At 47.1% G+C, this 27,863-nt stretch overlaps 2 protein-coding genes across 5 annotated transcripts in view; both read right to left on the bottom strand.

The window, feature by feature from the left end:
• The window catches only part of LOC134359985 (neutrophil cytosol factor 2-like), a 78,831-nt gene extending 58,086 nt beyond the window's left edge, over positions 1–20,745 (bottom strand). Inside the window, exon 1 of one of the 4 annotated variants that reach the window (XM_063073923.1) lies at positions 20,548–20,745. Coding sequence is in view for 1 of the 4 variants with exons in the window: in XM_063073921.1 (XP_062929991.1) it covers positions 2,512–2,685 (174 nt within the window). In the remaining 3 variants the exon portion in view is untranslated. Of the gene's footprint in view, positions 1–2,511; positions 2,728–4,296; positions 4,316–4,353; positions 4,400–20,547 lie in introns of those variants that run through there. The other 3 variants (XM_063073922.1, XM_063073924.1, XM_063073921.1) reach the window with 3 other exon arrangements.
• A 3,080-nt stretch (positions 20,746–23,825) lies between these two features.
• On the bottom strand, positions 23,826–24,725 carry nrarpa (NOTCH regulated ankyrin repeat protein a). The gene has a single exon (XM_063073195.1). It carries the CDS (start codon positions 24,459–24,461, stop codon positions 24,120–24,122), a length of 342 nt encoding a protein of 113 aa, XP_062929265.1. The 5' UTR covers positions 24,462–24,725; the 3' UTR covers positions 23,826–24,119.
• Between the last annotated feature and the right edge of the window lie 3,138 nt (positions 24,726–27,863).

Below are 27,863 nucleotides of genomic sequence, written 5' to 3'. Positions count from 1 at the left end.
TGGAAGAGCTGCGGGTGAGGGTAGCAATGATGGTTGAGGAAGGAAAGCCCCTTTCTTTGAAGGAGTACATCTTATTAGTCCTGGAATGAAAACCCTCACCCTGAGATCAGATACAGCAAAGACGGAGGAACTGAGAGAAGGGGTTAGCATTTTTACAAGTGACAGGGTAGAAGGAGGTTTGATCCAGGTAGCTGTGTGAATCAGTGGGTTTATAAAAGATATCAGTAGATATACTGTCTCCAGATAGAGGAGGAGAAATCGAGAAAGGGGAGGGAGGTGTCGGAAATTAGGTTTACAAAATTATGAGGGGTATAAACAGAGTAAATGCGAGTAGGCTCTTTCCACTTAGATTAGGAGAGATAAATACCAGAGGACATAGCTTTAGGGTGAAAGGGGAAAGGTTTAGGGGGAACTTTTTCACTCAGAGCGGTGGAAGTGTGGAACAAGCTGCCATCTGACGTGGTACATCCCGGCTCACTCTTAAGTTTTAAAAATAAATTGGGTAGATGCATGGATAGGAGAGGTCTGGAGGTCTTTGGACCGGGTGCAGATCAATGGGACTTGCAGAATAAAGTTTCGGCACAGACTAGAAGGACCAAATGGCCTGTTTTCTGTGCTGTAATGTTCTATGGTTCTAAATGGGCTAAGTAAATTTGAGGGCAGGGTGAAAGGCGGAGGCAAAGTTGATGAAGTCAATGAGCTCAACGTAAGCTATTCCACGTGGCTGACAAAAAGCCAGGCATAGATGGGACCCATGCAAGTGCCCATGGCTACACCTATGGTTTGAAAGAAGTGGGAGGAGCTAAAGGACTAATTATTGAGAGTGAGGACCAGTTTCACCAGACGGAGAAGAGTGGTAGTGGAGGGGAACAGGTTGGGTCTGTTGTCTAGAAAGAAGCAGAGAGCTTTAATGCTTCCTAATGGTGGTCCAACAATAAAGTGGAACAGCGACAGCAGATAGAGGAGAGAGAAACCGGCCAAGGCAACAAATCCCACTCCTTAAAGCAACTATGTGCCCCCACTGCTGAGGAATCCAGCATCTACGATTCAGACTCTCAGTCATCAGATAAATCAAACCTGGTTGACATTATCAGCAAATAGGAGGGACCATTCCAGCTGACAACTGAAATTCATCTGCATCCTCCTCATGTCCCACAATTGCTTACTTTAGTATCTTCAAAAAAAACCTCCAAATTACACCCGACAGCTTTGTCTAAATCATTGACAACAATCGTGAACAAATTGGGCCTCCACCTTGGCAGCCCACAGGTCAAAGTCCCCCAGGGTGAAAAGATCTGCTTCTTTTGACCCTGTTTTCTGCCCATTAGTAAATCCTTATTCCAAGCCAGTACATTATCACCCGGGCTGTAAACTCAGGAAATGTCAAAAGATCTGTCAACCACAACTTTTCTTTCATAATTCCATCTTGATTGCCCAATCCTGCCATTATTTTCCAAGCACCTTGATACCACTTCCTTGAAAGATCCCAGCCCAGCATTTTCCATTCTACAGAGGTCAAGCAAGTTACATCCTGAAAAACTCCCAGTAAAATTGTATCACGATCAGCCTTCCCTATCTTTAACTGTTCCATTCAGTTTTCCAAATGCTCTGCTGTAACATCCTTTAGAATGGAATTTATCAATTTAGAGGCAGGGTTGAGGGGAGTGCCGGGGTGGGGGGGGGTGGAAGAAAAGTGAATGAAGCAGAGAGAGAGGTGAAGGGGAAGGGAAGTGGAGAGAGACGGGGAGGGAAGGACAGAGAGAGAGACGGGGAGGGAAGGACAGAGAGAGAGATGGGGAGGGGAGGGAAGAGCAGAGAGAGAGATGGGGAGGGGAGGGAAGAGCAGAGAGAGAGACCGGGAGAGAGAGAGACGGGGAGGGGAGGACAGAGAGAGAGACGGGGAGGGAAGGACAGAGAGAGAGATGGGGAGGGGAGGGAAGAGCAGAGAGAGAGATGGGGACGGGGAGGAGAGGGCAGAGAGAGAGACAGAGAGGGAAGGGCAGAGAGAGAGATGGGGAGGGGAGGGAAGGGCAGAGAGAGAGACGGGGGAGAGAGAGATGGGGGGGAGAGGGCAGAGAGAGAGACGGAGAGGGAAAGGGAGAGAGAGACGGGGGGAGGGAAGGGCAGAGAGAGACGGGGAGGGAAGGGCAGAGAGAGATGGGGAGGGAAGAGATTTGGGGGACAGAGAAGGGGAGTAAGGTGAGGGGGAGGGACAGAAGGAGAGTGTGAGCGAGAAGGACGTGAGAGAGAGAGAAATGAACAGCCAGGAAGAAGAGGGTTGTGGAGGAGGAAATCGGTAAGATGGAGAGAGAGGGGTTAATTGAAAGTTGACAGGTGTGGGGGTGGGAATGAAGGGATGGAGTCGTAAATTGGGTGGGGGAAGGAAGCCGGGGAGAGGGGATAATTGGGCATAAAACGAGCACTACAGAGAGAAATACGAATCAGCGACTTCTTCCGACGCTTTACAAACTCTCTGTCCTCTTCCCCCTCGCCGCCGCTCTCTGCTCACACCTTGAGGGCCCCGGGCAAGTCTCGCAGGTGCAGGCGGACGCAGCCGAGGTTGAAGTAGATCCTGGAGTTGGGTTCGGCGACACTGGTCAGACAGCCGAGTGCGGAGAGCCATTCCCTGCGGTCGATGGCCTGCACGGCCCGGTTCCAATCCCCCAACAGATCCCGGTAAGTCATCAGGCCGCCGCTCCTTCACCAGGAAGTGGTGACACCTGGAGATGCCCCTCCCAGCGGAGTCATCGGGGAGCAGGTGGGGAAGGACAGTGAAAGAGGGGCGGGAGAGAGGATGGGATAGAATTGAATATGGGCAGTAGAGAGCGAAGGAGGGGAACGAGACTGGAGAAAGGGACTGGAAGAGACGGAGGCAGATGGGAAGTTCAGCTTCAAGTCCGCAGCAGCACACCGCATTACACGAGGAAAAACGGATATAAATTAGTATATATTCAAATTAACAGAAATTATACACAACTTAAATGTGCAAAATAAACAACAGAATAAACGTAACCACATTGTAAATCAGTGTTACGTTTTACCTGGTCCATGTCCGACACCTCCCTCCCCTTTCTAGATCTTTCTGTCTCTGTCTCTGGAGACAGCTTATCTACTGATATCTACTATAAGCCTACTGACTCTCACAGCTATCTGGACTATTCCTCTTCTCACCCCGTCTCTTGCAAAAACGCCATCCCCTTCTCGCAATTCCTCCGTCTCCGCCGCATCTGCTCTCAGGATGAGGCTTTTCATTCCAGGACGAGGGAAATGTCCTCCTTTTTTAAAGAAAGGGGCTTCCCTTCCTCCACCATCAACTCTGCTCTCAAACGCATCTCTCCCATTTCACGCACATCTGCTCTCACTCCATCCTCCCGCCACCCCACTAGGAATAGGGTTCCCCTGGTCCTCACCTACCACCCCACCAGCCTCCGGGTCCAACATATTATTCTCTGTAACTTCCGCCACGTCCAACGGGATCCAACCACTAAGCACATCTTTTCCTCCCCCCCCCCACCTGCTTCCCACAGGGATCACTCCCTACGCAACTCCCTTGTCCATTCGTCCCCCCCCCCCCCCCACCATCCCTCCCCACTGATCTCCCTCCTGGCACTTATCCGTGTAAGCGGAACAAGTACTACACATGCCCTTACACTTCCTCCCTTACCACCATTCAGGGCCCCAGACAGTCCTTCCAGGTGAGGCGACACTTCACCTGTGAGTCGGCTGGGGTGATATACTGCGTCCGGTGCTCCCGATGTGGCCTTCTATATATTGGCGAGACCCGACGCAGACTAGGAGATCGTTTTGCTGAACACCTACGCTCTGTCCGCCGGAGAAAGCAGGATCTCCCAGTGACCACACATTTTAATTCCACATCCCAGTCCCATTCTGATAAGTCTATCCACGGTCTCCCCTACTGTAAAGATGAAGCCACACTCAGGTTGGAGGAACAACACCTTATATTCCGTCTGGGTAGCCTCCAACCTGATGGCATGAACATCGACTTCTCAAACTTCCGCTAATGCCCCACCTCCCCCTCGTATCCCATCCGTTATTTATTTATATACACACATTCTTTCTCTCTCTCTCCTTTTTCTCCCTCTGTCCCTCTGACTATACCCCTTGCCCAACCTCTAGGTTACCCCCCCTTCCCTTCTCTCTGGGCCTCCTGTCCCATGATCCTCTCATATCCCTTTTGCCTATCACCTGTCCAGCTCTTGGCTTCATCCCTCCCCCTCCTGTCTTCCCCTATCATTTTGGATCTCCCCCTCCCCCTCCCACTTTCAACTCTCTTACTAGCTGTTCCTTCAGTTAGTCCTGACGAAGGGTCTCGGCCCGAAACATCGACTGTACCTCTTCCTAGAGACGCTGCCTGGCCTGCTGCGTTCACCAGCAACTTTGAGGTGTGTTGCTTACGTTTTACAGGTCGGTTTAAGAACCAGCTGGCAATGTGGAAGAAGCTGTTCTTGAACTTTGAACCTGGGTTTCCCGGCTTCTGTCCCTCCTGCCCCATGTCAGCGTTGAGAAGAGGGCATGGCCAGGGCGGTATAATAGATGCTACTTCATTTTCGATTTAATTTAGACACACAGCGCATAAATTATGTGGCGCATAAATCGCATAGATAGAGCTTTTCCCCCAGAGTGGAAATGTCAATTCTACAGGGCATAGCTTTGAGGTAAGTGTGATGGAAGTTTTCTTTTCAGGTAAAAGTGTGGTAGATGCCTAGATCGCGTTCCGGAGCGAAGTGGTAGAAGCAGATATGACAGCAGTGTTTAGGAGGCAGACACATGAACAGGTGGCAAGTAGAGGGATATGGACCACGTGCAGGACGGGATAACTTCAGATTTGCATCATGGTCAGCACAGACGTGAAGGGCTGAAGGACTGGATACTATGCGGTACTGTTGACTGCTAAGCCCATAGCCACACCTCCAGCAAGACGTTTTTCCCGAGCTCTCCCCAAATTGCCTGATTTGAAGGGCGGTCTGTTATATTTACTATTCTATAGATTTGTTGAGTATGCCAAGAAAATGAATGGCAGGGTTGTGTATGGCGACATAATGTGCACTTTGATAATGGATTTACTTTGAGGTATCCTCCCTCATTTCCGTAGTAAAAGAGTCTTTAATCAGTTCTGCAACACCACCTCTCCCATCACACCTGAATATTACCGACACTGGAATGTTGAATTGCCAGCCCTGCCCTTCTTCAGCCATATCTCTGTGTAAAAAAATATCATGTTCCCATGTGCTGATCTATGTTGGAATTTCCTAGTCAGGCAGTTTGCATTAAAATAGGTGTAATGTACCTTTAGTTCCTCCCATGTGCGTTGTGACACTTATATCTGCTCTGCCTTCTGGACTGATTTCTTATTTAACAGTCTTTCCTCATTCCCTAACTGCATGTTTACTCTACGTTCCATTCCTCTGACCAACGAATTTAAGGCCTTCCTAATGGCACAAGTAAACCTCGCTGCCAAGGTTCCAGTCCAATTGTCCAGGTGGTAGAGCACCCACATTCCCTGGAGGGAGCTTCCCTCTGCACCACTGCTTTGGCCAAAATTTCACCTGACCGATCCTCCTGTTCCTACACTGGCAGGCATGCGGCACGGACTGCGCCCTTAGAGGCGCTGCTCTTTGCTCCTTGACCCGCGTGCTGCGGGATCTCATCCTTACCTTTACCCCTGTCCTTGGTACCACAAACTCTGGCTGTTTCACCTTCTTCACCTTCCACTTTAGAGTGTCCTGCCATGTTCTCTGATGTTGTTGTCTCTGGCAGCAGGGAGGAAGCACACAGCTTTCTATTCCTCTTGGATTATTGTTTCTCTACCCCCCACCCCCCACTGTTGAGGCAGCCGTAATGTTGTGATCTTGGGCCTCAGAGATATTCTGTCCGTTAATTTCCAACACAGACAGCTGCACTCCGAAGTTCCCTGACCCCCTTCTACAGCCTGCTGTACACACATTCCTTCTTACTGTCCTGTCTCAAAGGGAGGAGTGGCCACTAATATAAATGTAGATCTCAGCTCTGCGGATGCACTATAGTCTTCAGCTGGCACTCATGGTCTGAACCCCATGTCCAGGCTGAAACACCAGAGGCACTTCCCAGTGTGGTGAACATCCGCTAACCCTTCAACACACCTATCCCGATCTCCCCTCTACAGGAAGTGATGTATGAAGAAAAAGGGAAGAAAACATACAGGGGTTGATTGGGAGTATAGGTTTGTGTTTGGGAGAGTATGGCTTACGAACTTATTTGCACATGGTGCATTGAAACATCGAAGCATACAGTTTAATGCATCGTTCTGCGTCGACATCCATCACGGACTGTGCGGATTGTGCTGGAGGCAGCCCACAAGTGTAGCCACATTTCCGGTGCTACATGCCGACAACTCACTGACCATAACTGTACACTTCTGGGTTGTGGGAGGAAACCGTAGCACCCGGACGAAGCACGTGCAGTCAGTCCCGGGGAGAATATACAAACACCTTACAGACAATGTATGAATTGAACCCCATGTATGATACCATTCAACCCCAAATGAAACAAGATGCCAGAGAAAGTTTTTAAGGCAGTTACACTAACTTTTAAAAAGTAGATGGACAGGTACATAGTTAAGACAGACTTGGGGCCAAATTGGATCGATAGCTTGTTGGGCATGGGTTAGTTACTGTGTACCTACTGTATTCCTGTGCTGCATCACTATCTCAAGTTGCCCCTCAACCTCTGCTGAACCAGAACAAACAAACCAAGTTTACAAACTCTCTATATGACTCCTGCACACCAATCCAAGGCAACATCCCGGTGAAGTTGAGAAAATCGGCAGATGCTGGAAATCCAAGCAACACCCACAAAATGCTGAGCTCAGCAGGTCAGGCCACGTCTATGGAAAAGTGTAAACAGTCAACGTTTTGGGCCGAGACCCTTCATCAGGGCTGGAAATAAAAAAGATGAGGAGATAGAGCAAGAAGGAGGGGGAGGGAAGGAAGAAGTACAAGGTGATAGGTGAAACTGGGAGAGGGGGAGGGCTGAAGTAGAGAGCTGGGAAGCTGATTGGTGGAAGAGGTACAGGGCTGGAGAAGGGGGAATCTGATAGGAGAGGGTAGAAGACCTTGGAAGAAAAGGGAAGGTGGAGGAGCACCAGAGGGAGGTGATGGGCAGGTAGGGAGTTAAGGTGAGAGAGGGAAACAGGAATGGGAATGGTGAAGGGAGAAATTAGTAGAAGTTCAAGAAATCGATGTTCATGCCATCAGGTTGGAGGCTACCCAGATAGTATATAAAGTGTTGCTCCTCCAACCTGAGTGTGGCCTCATTACAGCTGTAGATAAGGCCATGGACTGACATGTTGGAATGGGAACGGGAAGTAGAATTGAAATGGGGGCCATGGGGAGATTCAGCTTTTTCTGGCAGACAAAGCTTTTTCTGGTGCTGAGCGAAGCAGTCTCCCAATCTATGTCAGGTCTCACCGATATACAGAAAGCCACACCAGGAGCACTGGATACAGTAGATGACCCCAACAGACTCACAGGTGAAGTGTCACCTCACCTGGAAGGACTGTTTGGGGCCCTGAATGGTAGTGATGGAGGAAGTGTAGGGGCAGGTATAGCACTTGTTCTGCTTGCAAGGACAAGTGCCAGGAGGGAGATCAGGATGAATAGACAAGGAAATCACATAGGGTGTGATCTCTGTAGAAAACGGAGAGTGGGTGTTGGTGGGGGAAGAAAAGATGTGCTTGGTGGGAGGATCCCATTGGAAATGGCAGAAGTTATGGATAATTATGTGCTGGATGTGGAGATCACTGGCATGGTCAGAACCTCTCCAAAGCCTCCACATTCTTCATCTAATTGGACACAATACTTCAAATGTGGCCTAACTGAAGTTTCATACAGCTGCAACATAACCTGCTGACTGTTTTACGCAATGCCCTGACCAATGAAGGCAAGCACATTTTCTTTCTTTACCAGTCCCTTTATTAATTTTCAAAATTATAGACTTAATAATAATAAACAGAGAATGGGATTACATTATTGATAGCTAACATTTGCAAATACTGTATAAAATTGCTGATAGTAGAAGTATGTTAGATCTCCCCAACTCTAAATATAGTTGAACATGGTACAAGCACGTTTTCTTTACCAACTTGTGTTGCCACTTTCAGGGAGCCATGGACTTGACTACCCAAGATCTCCAAGTGTGAAATGTTCACTGTGGGTGGCATTTTTTATATATGGAAAATTGCAACCAGCAGATCTTTTTGGGCCAGAATGTAAATAATGAATGGGCAGTGCTGGAACTCATCATGGGGAACATAACCAGGCAAGTGACAGAAGTGGTCATGGGAAACCATTTTGAAGACAACAATCTTAACCTTATAAGTTTTGAGCAAGTTCTGAAAATTAACATCCTGAACTAGGGAAAGGCCATTTTCAATATCATCAGACAGGACTGGAAAATGATGGGGGGGCATGGGGAAGGAGGTTTGGGAAGGTGGACTTTTCAGGATTATGGAAAGTGTAGAAGGGTTCTTAAAAAGAGAAGAGGGAAGGAGATAGGATTTACTGTCACTGACATATGTCATGAAATTTGTTGTTTTGTGACAGCAGTACAGTGCAAGACACAAGAAGTTACAATAATAAATAACTGTGCAAAAGAGAAATAGCGATGTACTCTTCAGAAATCTCATAGCAGAGGGAAAGCAGCTGTTCCAAAAACATTGAGTGTGGGTCTTCAGGCTCCTGTACTTTCTCCTTGATGGTATTAATGAGGAGCGGGTATGTCTTGGTTGTTGAAGGTCCTCCATGATGGATGGCACCTCCTTGTGAAGGTGTCCTTGATAGTAGGGAGGCAGTGCCCGCGATGAGGCTGGCGGAGGCTACAACACTATTGTGATCCTGTGCACTCGAGCTTCCATACCAGCCATGATGCCACCAGTCAGAATGCTCACCATAGTACATCTATAGAAATTTGTTAATCTTTGGTGACATACAAAATCTTCTCAAACTCCTAATAAAGTATAGCCACTGGTGTGCTGCCTTTGTGATTCCATCAATATGTTGAGCCAATGATAGGTCCTCAGAGATGTTGATGCCCAGGAACTTGAAAATGCTCACCCTTTCCACCACTGGCCCTTCAGTGAGGATTAGTGTGTGTTCCCCTGACTTCCCCTTTCAGAAGTCCACAATCAAATACTTGGTCTTACTGATGTTACATGCAAGGTTGTCATTGAAGCAGCACACAACCAGCTGATCTACAGTATTTCACTCCTATATGTCTCCTCATCACCATCTGAGATTTTGTTAACAGAGGTGTCAAAAGCAAATTTATAGATGGTGTTTGAGCTGTGCCTAGCCACACAGTCTGAGTGTGGAGAGAGTAGAGCAGTTGACGAAGTACACGTCCTTGACGTGTGCCCGTGTTGATTGTCAGCAAGGAGGAGATGTTCCTACTAATCTGCACTGTGGTCTCCTGATGAGCAAGTCAAGGATCCAGTTGCAGAGGAAGAAAGAGGGTGCATGAAATATCAGTGGGAGACAAATCTAAGGAATAGCTTGAAGCATTTTAGGTGTATTTAGTGCACAGCATAACCATGGAAAGAATAGAACCCTTACAGACCAAATTGGAACTGGAAGGCATCAATGTGGTCTTAGGTGAATACGTTTTTCCTCACAGAGAAACCATTAGTGTTGGAGAATTCAGACAGGAGACTCTGAAACTACTACTAAAACTTAAATCTTAGTGTGTTTAAAATAAAACTAAGAGATTAATGAGGCTGCTATGGGAGTAGCTAACAGATCTATGGCTCAGATTTTTTATTGAAATATTTGTTGGATATAGATGACTGGAAGATAGTAAATATGAAGGGATAAGCCGATATTACTGGCCTACAAGTCTCCATTAGAGGTAGGGAGGTTACTGAAAAAAATCTGAGGGACGGGATCAATCGACACTTCGAAAGGACGGATTAATCAAAGAGTCAACATCATGTTACTACAGGGCAGCCCTGGCTGACCAGTGTGATTGAATGTTTTCAGCGGCAACAAATTGCACTGGTTTACACGGACTTCAGAAAAGCCCATGATGAGGTCCCACGTGGGAGACTAGGCAGAAGGTTTAAAAAAAACATGGACAAATGGAACCAAAATTTGGCTTGGTTATAGGATATTGTTTAAGGATTGTTTCTGTAATTAGAAGCTTGTGACTGGCAATGCAGTACAGGAATCAATCTCAAAATCTTTGTATATATATGAACAATTTGGATATGAATGTATGATGAGCTTCTTTTGCTGTTATTGACATCTTGTTTCTTGTTTTGTTGCTGCCCGTGATGTTCTGCCAAGTAGTGTGGGTATGCTGTGTTGGCACCAGAATGTCTAGTAGCACTTGCAGGCTGTCCCTGGCTCACCTTAGGTGTGTCGTTAAGGCAAACGACATATTTCACTGCGTTTCAATGCACATGATAAATGTGTGATTCATAAATCTGATGATGAGCAAGTCTGCAGATGACATGAAAATATCACAAATGACCTGACTTGGTCCAACCAAGCAGAGTTCACTGCCAAGAAGGCCCACCAGTGCCTTTACTTCCTGAGAAAACTAAAGAAATTTGGCCTGTCCCCAGAACCCTCACTAATTTTTATAGGTGCACCGTAGAAAGCATTCTTCTAGGGTGCATCACAACCTGGTATGGAAGTTGTCCTGTCCAAGACCGGAAGAAGCTGCAGAAGATCGTGAACATGGCGCAGCACATCACACAAACCAATCTTCCATCCTTGGACTCACTTTACACCACACGCTGTCAGAGCAGTGCTACCAGGATAATCAAGGACACGACCCACCCAGCCAACGCACTTTTCGTCCCTCTTCCCTCCGGGCGAAGGCTCAGGAGTCTGTAGACTCGTACGGCCAGATTTGGGAACAGCTTCTTTCCAACTGTGATAAGACTGCCGAATAGATCCTGACCCAGATCTGGGCCGTACCCTCCAGATATCCAGACCTACATCGTGGTTTTTTTTGTACTACCTTACTTTCCATTTTTCTATTTATGATTTATAATTTAACTTTTTAATATTTACTATCGATTTGTAATCCAGGGAGCGGGAAGCGCAGAATCAAATATCGCTGTGATGATTGTAAGTTCTAGTATCAATTGTTTGGCAACAATAAAGTATAAATTGATGAAATAGAAGATAGAGATGAAATTGATCTGTTGTTCACAGAAATGGCAGGTGAAATTTGATGCTGATAAGTACCATTGATTCACTTTCAGAGGATTAATCTAGGATGGGACACAGCTATTGCTATGGCACTGGGGAGTACTGAGGAACAGGGACATCTTGAGTACATGCCCAAGGGTCCCTGAAGGTGTCAGCACAGAGACAAGGTGGTGCATGTTCATCTTGCATTTATTAGCTGAGCTATAGAACACTACAGGGTCTTCAGCCCACAGTGCTATACTGAACCTTGAACCTATCCTAAGATTAATCTAACCCTTCCCTCCCATATATCCTCCAATTTTGTTTCATCCATGTGCCCATCTAAGAGTCTCTTAAATATCCTTCATGTATCTGTCTCTACCACCACCCCTGGCAGCATACCCACCACTGTGTAAAACAAACCTACCTCTGCCATTTCTTCCCCCCCCCCACCCACTATACAATTGTAAGGTGACTAGAGGAAAGTAATTTCTGCCCTTGCCAAAAGTCTCTGGTTGCCTACTCTATCTATACCGCTCATCTTGTACACCTCTCATCCTCCTTTGCTCTAAAGAGAATAAACCTGGCTTGCTTAACCTATCTTCAAGACATGCCCTCTAATCCAGGTAGCATCCTAGTAAATCTTCTCTGCACCGTCCCTAAAGCTTACACATCGTTCTTATATAATGAGATAACCAGAATTGAACACAATACTCCAAGTGTGATCTAACTTGTTTTATAGAGCTACATCACCTCACGGCTTGAACTCTATCCCAACTAATGAAGGCCAACACATCATTTGTCTTCTTAACCATCCCATCAACTCGCACAACTTTGAGTGATCAATAGACATGGACCCCAAGAACCATCTGTTCCTCCACACTTCTAAGAATCCTGCTATTAACCCTGCATTCTACCTTCAAGTTGACATTACAAAGTGAATCGCTTCATACTTTTCCAGACTAAACACCATGTGCCACTTCTCAGCCCAACTCTGCTTTCTATCAATGTCCTGTTGAAGCCTCTGACAACTTTCAACATGATCCTCAACCACAGCTTTTGTGTCGTCTACAAATTTACTGACCCACCCTTTCACTAACTCATCCTAGTCATTTATAAAGAACGGATCCATTCTGAACACCATTGGTCAGCAACCTCCTGGCAGAATACATCATCTACTACCACCCTTTGACTTGTAGGAAAGACATTTCTGATTCCGTGCAGACAGATTTCTCTGGACCCCGTGCTTCCTGACTTTCTAAATGAGCCTTCCGTGGGGAACCTTGTCAAACATCTTACTAAAAATCCATATACACCACACCCACCTCTCTACCTCCAACATGTTTTTCCACATCTTCAAAGAATTCAGTCAGGCTCATGAGACATGATCTGCCCTTCACAAAGCCACGCTGACTATCCATAATCAGACTATGGTCCTCCATATGCTTGTAAATTTTGTCTCTAAGAGTCCTCTCCAATTGCTTGCCCACCATTGACGAAAGACTCACTGGTCTAAAATTCCCAGGGTTAGCCCTACTCCCTTTATTTAACAAAGGAGTAACATTGTCCACCCCGCCCCCCAATCCTCTGGTACCACTCCCGTATGAATGCATTGACTATTACTTGCATCCTTCACATACGAGTAAAAATCTTTACGTTGTGTCTCCATTTAAATGTGCAATCTATAGTAGTTTGTAATAAATAGTAGGTACAACAGGACAGTCAATATAGCACAGAAATACAATTGTATCAGCTTAAATTAATCAGTCTGATGGCCTGGTGGAAGAAGCTGTCCTGGAGCCTGTTGGTCCTGGCTTTTATGCTGCGGTACTGTTTCCCAGATGGTAGCAGCTGGAACAGTTTGTGGCTGAGGTGACTCAGGTCCCCAGTGATCCTTCAGGCCCTTTTTACGCAACTGTGTCTGTAAATGTCCTGAATAGTGGGAAGTTCCCTACAGATGTACCAGGCTGTCAGCACCACTCCCTGTGATTGAGGGAAGTACAGTCCCCAGACCAGGATGCTCTCAATTGTGCCCCTGTAGAAAGTCCTTGGGATTTAGGACCCTTTAAAACTTGAGGTGAAAGAGGCACTGTTGTGCTTTTATCACCATACAGCTGGTATGTAAAGAGCATGTGAGATCCTTGATGAGGTGTATGCTGAGGAACTTGAAGCTGTTCACTCTGTCAACCCCAGATCCCTTGATGTCAATAGGGGCTAGCCTGTCTCCATCCCTCCTGTAGTCCACCACCACTTTGTTTTTGTGACATTGAGGGAGTGGTTGTTTTCTTGACACTGCCATAGGCAGTGAGGATGCAAAGATCACCACCAAAGGTGCAGCAATCTCTTCCATGGCAAACTAGAGTATATCAGTATGGCACCAGGGACTTATCTACGCAAATGTTTTTCAGACATTCCAGCACATCGTCTTTCTTAACGTCAAGATATTCCACCATATTAGTCAGTTCTATGTTGTCCTCTTGCCCTCTCTTATCATCCTCCTGTTCTTCACAGAAATCCAGAATGCCAACAGTTGGCCATACATTTCAGAAATATCTAGATGAGTCTTTGAATCATCAAGCACTGGCAAATGGGATTGGTGTAGACAAGTATGGACAGTGGGCCAAATGGCCTTTGTGCTCTATGACTGTTACATGCAGTCTTTGCCTTCACAATCATGTCTGGCTCATTTCTTACTGCCGTACTCATGACCATGTCACAGAGGGTTGATGATGGTGGAGAGATCTGACACGGCTGCAGCGGTCACACCCATCACTCACGAGCATCACAATGAAGGGTGTCCGCACGCTCATGGTGCCACAGTCACCTCCAATACAATGAAAACAGCTACAACTATTACACCCTCTGCTGATGTTCGCAGCCAACAACATTGCGGCACAGAGGCGTAATGGATAGCAGTGATTTTGCAGCACCAGTAATCACCAGTTGGGTTTCGATTCCCACCACTGTCTGGTAGTAGTTCGTACATTCTCCTCGGACTATGAGGTTTCCTCTGGCTACCCTGGTTTCCTCCGCTTTCCAAAGATGTGGAGTTAGGGTTAGCAAGTTGAAGGTTTGCCATAAGCGTGGTGATGCTTGTGGGCTGCCCCCAGCACAATCCTTGATTTGACACAAACACCACTTTACACTGCATGTTTCCGTGTTCATGACATACAGTGCCTTTAAAACCTTTGTGGAGATCTGTTTTCACTTCAACACAAAAGTCTTTTTCTGTTGATCAGTGTCCAAAAAAACCCCCAAATTAAATCCACTGGGATTCAATGTTATAGAATAGAACATGAAAACTTCTGCCGGGGCGGGGAAATACTTTAAGGCACTGTATAAAGCTAATCTTTATCTTTATGGTCAGCACCGTGTTCCTGATCAGTGCAGCCAGTGTGACCAGTCTCATCGACACCAACGCTCACAGCAGAACCAGTCACTGGCACCACGGCCACACCCTCTGCAGATACACTTACTGGATTACTGCTCCACCAGGCACTTGATACCATCACAGCTACCTGTGCTGCAGTCACTACCATCGCACTTGTGGTCAATTAAATCATTGCCCACCACCACTTCCTGCAGTCAATGCCAGTGGACAGTACCGACATCAGAATCAGGTTTATTATTTCAGACACATCAGGAAATTTGTTTTGCAGTAGCAGCACCACGCAAGACAAAGTTACTAGTTACAATAATAATAAAAAATAGTAAAAAAGAGAAATACTGAGGTAGTGTTCATGGACCATTTGGAAATCTGATGACAGAAGCCGTAACTAAAACAATGTGTGCATTTTGAGACTCCTGTACCTCTCCCTGCCGGTAGCATGTGACGGGACATCTCCCAGTTGGGAGTGTCTTTAATGATGGCTGCCCCTTGAAGATGTCCAGTGGTTGGGAGGATCGTGCCCATGGAACTGGCCGAGTCTGCCTTCTGCATCCTCTTCCAATCCTGCTCGTTGGTCTCTCCATACGAAGAGGTAATGCAACCAGTCAGAATACTCCCCACTGTACATCTGTAGAAATTTGCTAGAGTCTTTTGTGACATACCAACCCTCCCCAGGAAGTACAGCCACTGGTGTGCCTTGTCTGTGATTGCATCGATGTGTTGCAATGCAAGGGAATCATCTCTGATCCTCAGGTGTTGACATTCAGGAACTTGAAGCTGCTTACCCCTTCTACTAAGCAGGATTGACTTTGGTTTTCCAACTCTCCCTTCCTGAAGTCCAGAATTAATTCCTTGACCTTACTGATGTTGAGTGCAAGGTTGTTGTGGTGACACCACTCAACCAGCTGATCTATCTTGTTCCTGCAGACCTCCTCACCATCAGAGAATCTGCCAACAGTAGTGTCAGTGATTTTATAGATGACATTTTAACTGTGCCTATCACAGTTTAGTATCCTTCATGTGTGCCTGTGTTGACAGAGGGGATGCTATAGCTGATCCACACCAATTGCCATCTCTCAAGGAGAGAAGAATCTAGTTGCTGTCACTGCTACCACCCTCCCTGCTGACCCAGTTGGTGCCACTGCACTTTTGACCCATTCAGTACCGACAGGCAGATGCAGTCAGTCAGATCACACTCACCACCAGCTAGTTAGCAGATGCATTGCTAACTCAGTCAGCTGCAACATGCTCACAGAATCATCCTCAAACTCCAACTTTCATCGCCCAGGTGTTGTATAGTCAGTGATAAACATTGGGGGTGAAAATAAATAAAAACACTTGCTAGAGAAACTCAGCAGGTCAGACAGCAACTGGATGGATAGTCAGTGTTTGCATGACTGAAATGCTACCTGTCCATTTCCCTCCACAGATGCTGCCTGACCCTCTGAATTCCTCCCACCATGTTTTTGTTCCAGATTCCAGCATCTGCAGAGTCTTATGTCAACAAAAAACATTGCTTATTGATGCTGAATTTACTGTCAGCAAACCCCAGTAGACAGTACCAACATCTGTAAATACCATTAACAGTATTGCTGCTGCTGTATCCGTTCTACTCTTTGCCTGTGCCACTGGTACAGACATTGCATACAGATTGCCAATGGAAGTTGTACTAAGTCTACTTGATTCCTAGTTAGCCCATTGCTTTGCTTTTTAGATTAGTTGCACGGTGGGTTTTTTCTCTTTTATTGATATATATATAAAAATCAGTATACTATTATATTACCTTGTTATTTTATGTTTAAATTGCGCTGTTTGTATTAATTTTTTTTTCTGTATTAATATTTCCTGTAATATATTATATTCTAACAGTGTATTAGTGCCTATATGGTTTATTTTTTGTGTATTAATTCAATAAAAAGATTTAAAAAGAAAAGAAAGGAAGTAGTGCCAATACAGTTTCTGCTCAGTTAATCACCATTAGCAGCACAGTTACTGCTGATAGGATCACTGTCCTTTCCTACCCCGTTTCTACTCTGATATTACCCATCTCACCTCATCACATGCTCTCCAATCTCATTATGCTGCTCAGTTTTACCTTAGCAAATCAGACATTGGGCAATCAACACAGTCTCATCAAACCTTGTCTCACATTGCCCAATCTTCTGTCTGCTATTGAACAGAATTATAGTCTCACAGACCTTCAGTCTCACATTGCATCTAGTGCACATCTACCTACTTTGAAATATAGAGCCCCTGCTTCCATCACTCCCTCAGGCAGTGTGTTCCACATCCTGACCACCTTCCAGCTGAAAAAGATCCTCCTCACATTCCCCTGAAACCTCTTAACCCTAGCGCTAAATCTTTGTCCTCTGATCTTAAGACACTTCTGCTCAGGGGAGATGCTTCCTACTGCAGTAGGGCTCAAATCATCCATTATCTGATTATCCAATGTTTCACCAGGTAAGGTTTCCCACATTCCCTTCACGGTCACCCAGAGCTCCAATTCCCACCCGCTCAGGTCCTAGGCTCCACAATCTCTTTCATAAACTAGGTCCCCAGTTCCTGTACACCTCGTCATCTCTCAGGTCCCACACTCCCTTTCAACGTACTAGGCTTATGGGTTCCTATGCTCTTTAAACTCATTAATTTACTGGAAAATTTTTGTCAAACTATGTAACACCTTAAAAGGTGAATCAAGAGTACAGAGGTACTCAGAAAACTCACGTCCTACAGAAAGTTTGCTGGTCCAGCCCTGAAGTCCCAAGTATGTGGATTATCACAATTTGACTGTGCCCCCCAATGCTGCATGCCTCTATCAGGTCCCCCAAAGCTCCTCCATTCCAAAAACAACAAATCCAGTATCTTTTCATACCCGAAATGTTCCATCCCAGACATTATGACAAATCTTCTCTGCGTTCTAGTGTAATCCCATCCTTCCTATTGCGGGGTGATCAGAACTGTACCCCAGCTAAGCAATGTTTTGTTAAAGTACACCACAACCTCACTCTTATATTCCACTTCTCACCAGTGAAAGCAGGTAACCTGTATGCATTTTTCACCCCCTCATCCATCTATTCTGCCACTTTCAGGGATTCCCAAATTGGTACACTAAAGTCCATCTGTTCCTCTGTAGTTCCTAGGAGCCTATTATTCATGATACAGATCCTACCCTAATAATTCTGTCAAAAAGCATCACTTTGCTTAAGTTACATCTTCTATTGTTCTACCCAATTTATCTACTTGTCAGTACCATCCTGGAGCATTATCAACAATTTTTGTGCCATCTGAAAGTTTGCTAATTATACTCCTACATTCATAGAACACTTCAGCCCAGCTAGTTCATACTGAGATATTATGCTGCCTCATCCTATCAACCTGCACCTGGACCATAGCCACCCCCCCCCCCAACAATACCTCTTCCATCCTTGTCCTTATCCAAATTTTACTCTTAAATGTTGAAATCAAGCCCACACGCACTACTTCTGCAGGCAGCTCATTCCACACTACCCTCCAAGTTAACCCCTCGAGCTCCCTTTAAACATCTCACCTTTCATCTTTAATCCATGTCCTCTAATTCTACTCACCTAATCTCAGTAGAAAAAGCCAGCATTTACCCTCCCTATACCATTCAATTTGGTATTAATATATTCCTATGAAGGTAATTGATACAAATAATAATCAGGGTACCAGCAATGATCCTGTAATTCACTATTGGTTACAGATTTCTCGTCATTCATTTAAACCCTATACCATCACTGTGCTGTTACTTTGCTGATTCAATTGGATCCCATGTACTCTGACCTTTCTGGACCAGTTTCCTTTATTTCTTTCTGAAATACACATGGACCACATCAACTGCATCACCTTCCTGAGATCGTTATTACCTCTAAAAATTGAACATTATTGAGACTAGATCGCCATCTTCTCCCTTTCCTCCCACAGCAGAACGGAATACATCGCATCAAGCCCTGGTGATAGACCCATCTTTAAACACACCAAGAATGGGGTAACTGATGTCTTCGCGAGATACTACAATTTCACCATTCCTCCCTGAATTCTTCAACCACAGTGTCCTCGTCTTTGGTGAATACAGAAAAGTTTCCATTTTCAGACCTCACCCATATCCTCTGCTCTATGCAGATTGTTCCTCCAGTGCCTAATGGAGCCAACTCTTTCCCTGGTTACCATCTTGCCACTAATCTGCTCATGAAATCTTTTAGCTTTCCTTAATATTTTCTGCCCGTGGTGTTTTGTGAATCCTGCATTCCACCACCCCCCCCGCCCCCGCTTTGAAGACCCCGTCAGTTTGAATTGGCAAGGATATCTCCTCCACAGTCTCCATCACCACAGGGATGTGTACTCGGCCCCCTACTCTATTCACTTTACAACCATGACTGTGTGGCTCAGTACAGCTCCAACACCATATCCGGGTTTGGGGATGTTGCCACTGTTGTGGGCCGTATCAGACTGGCGATGAATCAGCATTACAGGAGGGAGATTGAAAATTGAGGTTGGTGTGATAGCAGTAACCTCTCACTCAATGTGAATAAGACCAAGGAAATGATTTAACATAATTGCAAAGAAAGCACAACAGCTCCTCTACTTTAGCAGCAAAGACCCTCACCAGCCAGCTCATGCTCTTTTCTTGCTGCTGCCATCTGGTGGAAGATACAGGAGCCTCACAACTCTCACCAGCGGGTTCAAGAACTGTTGCTACCCCTCAGCCATCAGGTTCTTCAACAAAAGGGAATTGCTGCACTCATTTAAGGACACTTGTTATTTATGGCTATTTATTTATTTTGCAGTTTGTTTACAGATCCTGTCCTATGAATTTGCCAAGTATGCCCGCAGAAAAAGAATCTCAGGGTTGTATGTGGTGACACGCATGTACTTTGATAAATTTTATCTTTACCCGTTCCTTTTTGAAATACCTTCTTACAGTTCTCCCTGTTGTCAATTTTCTATCCCAGCATCATTCTTCCCACTTCTAAAATCTTTATCCAACTCTCAACGTGCAGAGATCCTGGTGGTTGCCTTTTACCTTCACTGGAACACATTTGCCCCGAGTATTTACTGTTGGATGACTCCCAAATACGGCTTTACGTTGTACTGCTCTTCATCACCTCGTGTCTCCACCTATTGGCTGTAAGATTTACTTCCACCGGGTCCCGGTCTGCGATATTCAGGTTATGTTATCCCCGGTTCAAGACCACAATTTCAATTACCACCTTCTTCCCCCTCCCCCATACCTTAACCCTCTCAGTTAAGCTCACCATTCTCCAGAAATGCTCTCCCATGGACACTATCCATTCACCTGCAGAAGGAGGTGGAAATCCTTTCCTATCCACAGCATTCAGCCTCAGACATACCTTAGCGCCTCCAGCAGCCGAAACACGGGCCGCTCCCACAGATGTGACATCCAGAAGACACAGAGTTCCCACGTGACACACAGGACTGAACTCCTGCTGCACTTCTAAATTTAAATGGGGTGCTACAGTGTACCACAATCTGTTTCCACACCATATTACTGAAGTAACTCACCAAATCACACTGTCACACTCTCCCAACTAAATGTCAATGTTGAGATGTGCCTACAGAACCTTCCCCCAGCAAAACCCACAATCTGAGACAACCGCCCCTGGTCTTGCATCCAGACAGCTCTAACCCACTCAGCGGGAATTGATTGGAAGTGCCACATTCACACTGACTGAATGCACCCTTTTACCTTCTCGCCTTCCACTGGAAAAACAACAGAGACAAGAGGCTGGAATGTGCTAGAGGAACGGGCAAGATCTGTGAAGGCGCTGAGAGCATCTGTGGAAGCAGAAGGCTGTCTAACCCACTGAGTTCCTCCGACGGGTTTTTTTTTGCTCTGCTGAAAAATCTACCAAAGATGAAAGTGTAAAAGGTACTAGTGTTGTCAATTGGCTTAGGAAAACCATTACTAGACACTGCCCACTCACTCACCTCCTGCCCGAGAGCTGCACTCCCAGATCCACTGTCAAATAACCTTTGCTTCTACGTGCAGATTCTCATTGCTGAGGTTTCACCAAGCCAGCTCTCGTCCAGTACAAATCCTTTGTCGTACTGAACTGCTTGGAAAGGTTGCTGAATATGGGAGTCTAAAATCGGTCCCTTTTCCCATCTCAGACAACCGGAAAGTTCTGCCCCCACAAAAAAAAATTCAGCCACCTCGCTTCGGCCCAAACTTCTCGTTTAACACTGGCATTTAAAAGTGCCGGTGCTCCGCTTTGCTTCACGCCTGCGCTGCATGATCTGCCCAACCGCAGGCTCGTTTTCACTGTGACTTCCAGCCCGGGAGAGTCAGCAGTCGTCTCAGCCGCACGGGGCGCGCAGACTAGGACAACGAGCCTGCCACCTTGCCACATCTAATCTGAAGATCAACCGAAAATTTGTTTTCCCCAAGCCCTGCTGCTTTACAGCAAGGTCGGACGGGCGGAAAAAAACCTTTTGCCTGCGTCATCAGTCCACCTTCCGCACACTGGATTTTAGTTAGCAAACCGAATTAAAATGGGGATGTTTATGATGGAACATCAAAGACCCACTAAACCCCAGCTCTCGGTTTGTAATGAAGCCCCCGGTTCATTTGTTAACCTGTCGTCCCAACTCCTGTCTATCCCATGCAGTGCGAGGTCTCAGCTGAAATGTCGCAGCTCACCGCCACTTCTGTTGTTCCTAGATTTGAATGTGAGAATAAGCGCTCTGCTTTGTCAAATTCTTCTTGCTGGGCTTTTTAAAAAAAAACTCAGTGGAGTCTGATGGCATTGCCTGGTCGTTCTCATTAGCATAGCAGCTGTCAGGGCCGAACCCAAAGAGCAAAAAAAAAGGCGGGGGAGGGGGAGGGTGGGGAGGTGCAGAGGAGAAAGTCGTGAGACAGGCAGGCAGCACACAATCAGGGAAGGCATCGACTCAGCAATCAGGCCACAATACCAGCTTGTCTAGGATAATCAGTCAACTGGGGGGAAGCCAGATGGCTCGGGAGAGGCGGCCGATGAAGGTATCCACCTCATTTCCGCGAACAGCAGCAGTTACACCTGCAAGAAAAAAAAATCAAAAACTCACCACGTCCCGCTCTGCTAATAACCGCAACCAGTGAACTACCACTTCCGTATGTTAGTAGTCGCTCGCCGTTCTTTGGCACTCGTAACAAGGCATTACATTTATTAAAAGAACAAGGTTGAAAGTAGGTAGTTGGAAAGTATGTTATTCATTAAACAACCAGCTAAAGTCATTACTGAAGACGGTGCCCAGCCAGGGAACTTGTACCACAGCCAGAAGGGCTCAAATTAAATTTCTACAATTCAGAATAAAAACGAACACACTAGCAAACGAGTAATTTGAGCTCCCAGGAAACAAGAGCCGAGGATATGGGCAAGGGCCCTTCAGCGAGGTCATGACCAGTCTGAACGTCCGATGAAATTTCCCACAATAAGTCTGGTCTGGAAGTTGAGCATTGTTTCTAGCGCAACTACTAAATATTAATCAACTTTATTGTACGTCTCCCACAGTCCTGTAGGCCGTACTGGGATTGTACGTGGGAAGGCGCTGCTCGAATTGGACTTGTAATGAGGGGAAAAAAAAGAGAACTCCGCTGCGTGTTGTTTTTTTAATGTACAATTGGCACGGTATTGCGAACATGCACAACAAACCCAACGGAACAAGCAGTCAGTCTGCAGACAGAAACAATATAAACGGCTCCAGTTCGATAGAGGGAAATTCAAAATTAGACTTTCCGAAACGCGGCAGAGGATGTGCGGCTGTCAGGGTACTAGGCTTCAGAACTGAAGATTAGTAGCAGAATTCGTCAACGCAAGCGGAGAGGTTGCGGACATAACGGAGGGGGTGGTGTACAGGTAGTGCGGTCATACAGGCAACATTGCACGCGAAATGGAAAATGCAGAGAGGCTTACGTGCAAGCGGCAACGGCGAGAGCCAGGTGCCCTGGGTGCGGGCATTATTCGCACAAGCACAGGAAACAAGTCCAGAAACACCCCTGATCGGGTAATAACCGCAGAGGGAACGAGAATTGATGTTTCTGGACAATGGCCCTTCAAAGTTTTACGTGCAGCTGTTTGCTTCCAGCAACGGGCAGAGGTGAGGTCTCAACAACGACAGAGGGGCGAGGGGGCAACTTAGCATGAAACGGGGACAACAAAGGGCGATTACGTGCATTGTGCTGTAGGCAAAGGGGCACTATAGGAAAGTGAACCTCTGCTTAATATCACACCCAAACAAATTCCAGCGGATCTGTCCTGAGCTTCCCAGTGTGGGATTCGAACCCAAATCTCCGAGCCTCCGTGTTACCAACTGAACTAGCTAACCCAAGGAGCAACATAGAAACTACCTGGACAGGAGTGGCACAGGTCACTGCGTGCAACAGAGTGCTGGTGCAAGATGGTCAGGGCGCAAGGACAGATGCCATTTCAATACAGCCCGTAGTGAGGGAGCCGCCCCCCCCCCCACCCGTACGGATTACCGATAGCACGCAAATAACATCTGAAGGCATGCAGGTAAGTCAGTCTACACAGAGCAGGGAGATGTAGATGTAGGGAAGACAGCACAGGAAGACGGGATGGGCACAGAGCACAGTACATACAGCAGACTAAGATTAATTTGGGGCTGGGGTGGGGGGGGGGTTATACGGATGAAGCACTGGCACTATGTATGGAATGTAAGCGTCAAGGCCATGGTCAGTGTCATAGAAGGAAGCCCCCCCCAACCAAAAAAACGGTGGTATACCACTGACTACCCCTTTCAACTATAACATGCACAATATCTAAATCAGGCCTCCTCAGCCTTTAGGCCATGGACCCTTGCCATCAACCGAGAGGACCGTGGGCCCCAGGCTGGGCATTCCTGATATAAATGGACAACGCAAATGACCGTGGGTGAAATAAAGTTTCCGGCGGCAGTCAGGTCTGCAAACTGATGCATTAATTTTTAGATTAGTGAGTACAAAGGCATGGGGGGGGGGGTCTCAAGATCTCCGAGTGCTGACCGACTGAAAAAGATGGTTGAAAGCAAATACAACGAACATTTCCTAACCAGCTGCCTGCGCTGCGCAGGTGACAGGAGCTCAGCACCTCAGGCAGACCGAGCAACCCTCCAGACCAGGCAGGGCAGCGGAGGCCTCTCTGCCCACCCCACAGACAGGACAGCAGATGCCCGCTCCCACCCGCCCCGGGTCCCAACTCCGACACCAGACGCCGACACCGTCACCGTGGTTTACATCATTTATTGATACATCATCGCCCCTTTGTGGCCGCTTCCCGCAGGCTCCGCCCCGCCCGCCCGGGCCCCGCCCTCCGGCCTGGCTACCGGCCCACATCCTGGCCTTGTGCCCTCCGTGGCTGTGACGCCTGCAAGCACTCCGCTCCTCCGAGTCCGGCCTCGTGAGGTAGATAGCCGGGAGCCGACAGTGAATTAACCAGCGGCCCAAAGTCAGTCTGGCCGCCCGGGCCGTGTGCGTGTGTCGGCCCGGGCCCGCGTCCTGAGCCTGGGCCCCCACAGTCCCGGCCTCACCGGCCGCCGCTGGCCCCGTACTTGGCCTTGGTGATGAGGTAGAGCACGATGTCCTGATGGCCGCCGAAGGCCGCGATGTGCAGCGCGCTCCAGCCGTCGCGGTTGGCCAGGCGAATGTCGGCGCCGAACTTGACGAGCAGCTTGACGAGCTCCAGGTTCCCGGCGATCACCGACTGGTGCAGCGCCGTTTGGCCCTCGGGCCCGAACGAGTTGACGTTGAAGTGACAGTCGGTCATGTTCTGCAGCAGTGATTGCAGTTCCCGCGTGTTGCCGCGCCGCACCGCCTCCTGGAACATGCGCTGCGGGGCGGCGGCCGGAGAAACCTCGGCCTGGCTCATGGCTCCGGCCTCCCGCTCTCCACCGGGACTGGCACCGGGGGCGGGGGCCGGGCGGCTCGCTCGATGCTGGGCTCCCTCGGTCCTGCTCCCCGCACTCGCTCTCCGCCCGGGCGCCGCTGCTCTTTTGTCCGGCCCTGGGCTGCCGCTATCAACCGCTGTGCCGAACGGCCGGCCGCGGCCCAGCTGCCCGGCTCATAGTCCCGTAGCGTCGGTCGCTAGGCCGGCCCGCACTGCTCTCACCGCTGCGCTGCTCCCTGGTGTGATTATGCCCCAGGCGCCGCTGCTTTTCACCGCCGAGCGGGCAGATTACCATGACAATGGAACGCTGGCCGCTCGCTCTTGGCCCCGGCCGGCCAATGGCGGCCCGTCTCCCATCCCCCGCTCGCCGCCATTGGCTGCGACCCACGTGGAACATCGGCAGCGATTGCAGATCTGTGACAGGGGGCGGGGCCTCTATTAATTCATTAAAATTCTAGAGCGTGGGAACAAGGAGAGAAGATCTTCCCAGAGAGAAAGGCAGAGATATTCACAGATATTCAGATACGCCCAGACACTGAGATACACAGTTATATGGAGATGCTCACACAGATAGACAAATAATTACACAAATATTAAGAGGGAACTCGGTGACAGTGAAAATGAGAACGCTGAGATACTCGCATAGCCACAAATGCATTCATAAACTCGGACTCGCAGGCACATTCAGACACGCGCAGAGCTGAGCAGGTGAAGAGATTCTGACAGTGTAAGATGTGCTCAGATGCCCACTGAGATAATAAAATGATCATAAAAATTAAATACAGAGGTATTAGAATGCAGACATTGACAGTTACAGACATTCAGACACGTTCGAATATTCAGGTAGATTGATATACGGTGATATTCAGACCTTCAGCCACAAAGATGCAGAGGAATTGATACAGACGAGAGCGGATGAGCACAGTGGCCTACCTGAATATAGGCCACAGGTAATATCTGATCATTTTGCGGCTGAGAAATTGCGGCGGTGCCTTGCTCTTCAGACACTTGCGATGAATTCATACTTAGTCTTGTGGGTGACAGGAGAGCTTTACGCTTGAGGAAAATATGGATGATCTGGTCAGCTGGGGAAAACGTAGCAAATGGAATACAATCGAGAGAAAAGATGCATCAGGGAAGTGGAAGCAGGCAAGGGATGATATCAAGTAGTGTGCAAGAATAGTGTCCTATGTCTATGTTTCCTGAACAGTAGCAGGATATTTAATTGTCAGCTGAGGCACGGAATATAGGAGCAGGGAGGTTGTGCTGGGACTGTGGAAAACACAAAGCTACCGCCAAAGCACTGCGTCGTCACGTTACAGAAACAATGAGCACCACACGGGGAGACGATGCACAGATTGACATGCATTTACAAAACTGAAGTTGGAGCAAGGTAGGATAGCCAGGGATTGTTTAATCTGAGGGGAAATGTAACTCAAGTGTGTAAAATTATGATATCCGGAGAGGGGTCGTGTTTCTTGGCAGAAGAGCTGCAGCCAGAGGCTTGGTTGTAGAGACAGAGAGCAATACTACACGGATACCGGCCATTCGGCCCAGCTAGCCCATGCCGACTAGAGGAGAGATGAGAAAAATGTTCTTCTTTATCCAGAGAGTGTGTGGGGGTGGGTGGAACTCACTGAAAAAGCGCTGGAGGCAGACACACATTTAAACAGCACGGGTATGCACTTAAAGAACTGTGAACTAGAAGGTCGAATTCGCCCGGAAAACTCTGTTCCCGGTGACGAAACTATGATGGGCTGAACGACCTTCTGCGATTTGGAGGTTCAGCGATCTTTAGGAACCCAAAGGTGGATTCACATAATCACAGGTATATCGGTTTTCAGATCTAGGTAAATCCAGGGGCATTAAGATTTCACTGTACTGTTTAGACGCAATGATACACTGATAATCTCAGAGAAGCAGACACAGGCTTTGCCGTTTAAATTCTCAGAGATACTGGGCTCTCAGAGACATTTAGATTCACATTTACTCATTCAGAGATTACCAGTTAAAGTAAGGGGATGCATCATCCGTTCTTTGTCGCTGGTGGAACCCATAGCAGAGAAGGAGGCCTTTTCCCCATTGTGTTCATGCCAGCTGTTTCAACTGGCAGCTTCCCTCGCCTAGACCATTATAAGCATTAGCCACACATCCACATACTTTTTAAACTTGATGAGGGTTACTGCTTCTACCATGCTTCCTTTACAGGTTTCCACCAACTACACTTGGTTTATAAAAGATCTTTTCCCTCTCCAATCCTTCTACCCGTTGATTTAAATCTATGTCCGCCACTTAAGTACAGCCCCTGGCTGTCAGTTAGGTCCTGGCCCTTCACCTTAGTTCAGCCCTCATTAGTTTGTACACCTCTGATCTCCTCAGTGGTCCTTACTCCTCGTCAGCTTCTCTTCGTAAATAAAATTCAACAGCCCTATGAACACCTCGAATTCCTTCCACCCTTTCCCAAGCTTCCTGTAATGTTGTACTCCAAATGTACATAAAACTCTCACTGTAGCCTATTCTGTATTTGATAGAGCTCTAGCTTAATTTTCTCACTCTTATATTCTATATCTTGGCCAAGAGAATCGAAAAGCACGTGTCTATATTTTACTAATTATTTAAGTGCCTGTCCAGCATATTCAGGGATCTTGGGGATCGTCAAGATTCAAGATTCAAAAAACTTTATTGTCATTCTAACCGTACATCAGCTCTGCAGGGCAGAATGAAACAGCGTTTCTCAAGGGCAGTGCAATCATAACATAACAAACACAACACTAAATAATAAACATAACAATAAATAGTAAAACACAACAGCCACATGTCAGTTAAAATCAGTTATAAGTGTCCAGTGCAAGTTAAAAGTGTCCAAAGCAGAGTCAGGTGGAGCAGCTATTTAGCAGTCTGACTGCCTGTGGGAGGAAGCTGTTTAGTAGCCTTGTGGTTTTAGTTTTGATGCTCCTGTAACGTTTGCCTGATGGCAGAAGAACAAACAGTTCATGGAGAGGGTGTGAGGGGTCTTTAATGATGAACCGTGTCTTCTGGAGGCATCGACTCTGGAATCACATAATACAGAAACAAGTCCTTCAGCCTATGTCAACCGTTCAAACATGCATTTACACCAACCCAGGCTAATCCAATTTTCTTTTCTTAGCATTCCCATCATCACCACCTCAACCCCAACCCCAAAGATTCCCAGTGCACCTGGTGGAGATGCACATAGGCCACAGTGAGAATGTGCAAACTCTGCACAGACAGCACCTGAGGTCAGGACTGTGAGGCAGCTGCTCTACCAGCGGTGTCATTTTAGAGAGCAATGTGACACTGGCCCACCCTTAGGTGCTAACCATCCTAGTCTAAACCCATCTACCTGGACCTCCTATGCCTTGG

The sequence above is a fragment of the Mobula hypostoma genome, chromosome 21 (genome assembly GCF_963921235.1).
Source record: "Mobula hypostoma chromosome 21, sMobHyp1.1, whole genome shotgun sequence".
Lineage (NCBI taxonomy): Eukaryota > Metazoa > Chordata > Chondrichthyes > Myliobatiformes > Myliobatidae > Mobula > Mobula hypostoma.
The sequence above is the reverse complement of the archived record's forward strand: the minus strand, read 5'-3'. Positions and strand labels throughout refer to the sequence as shown.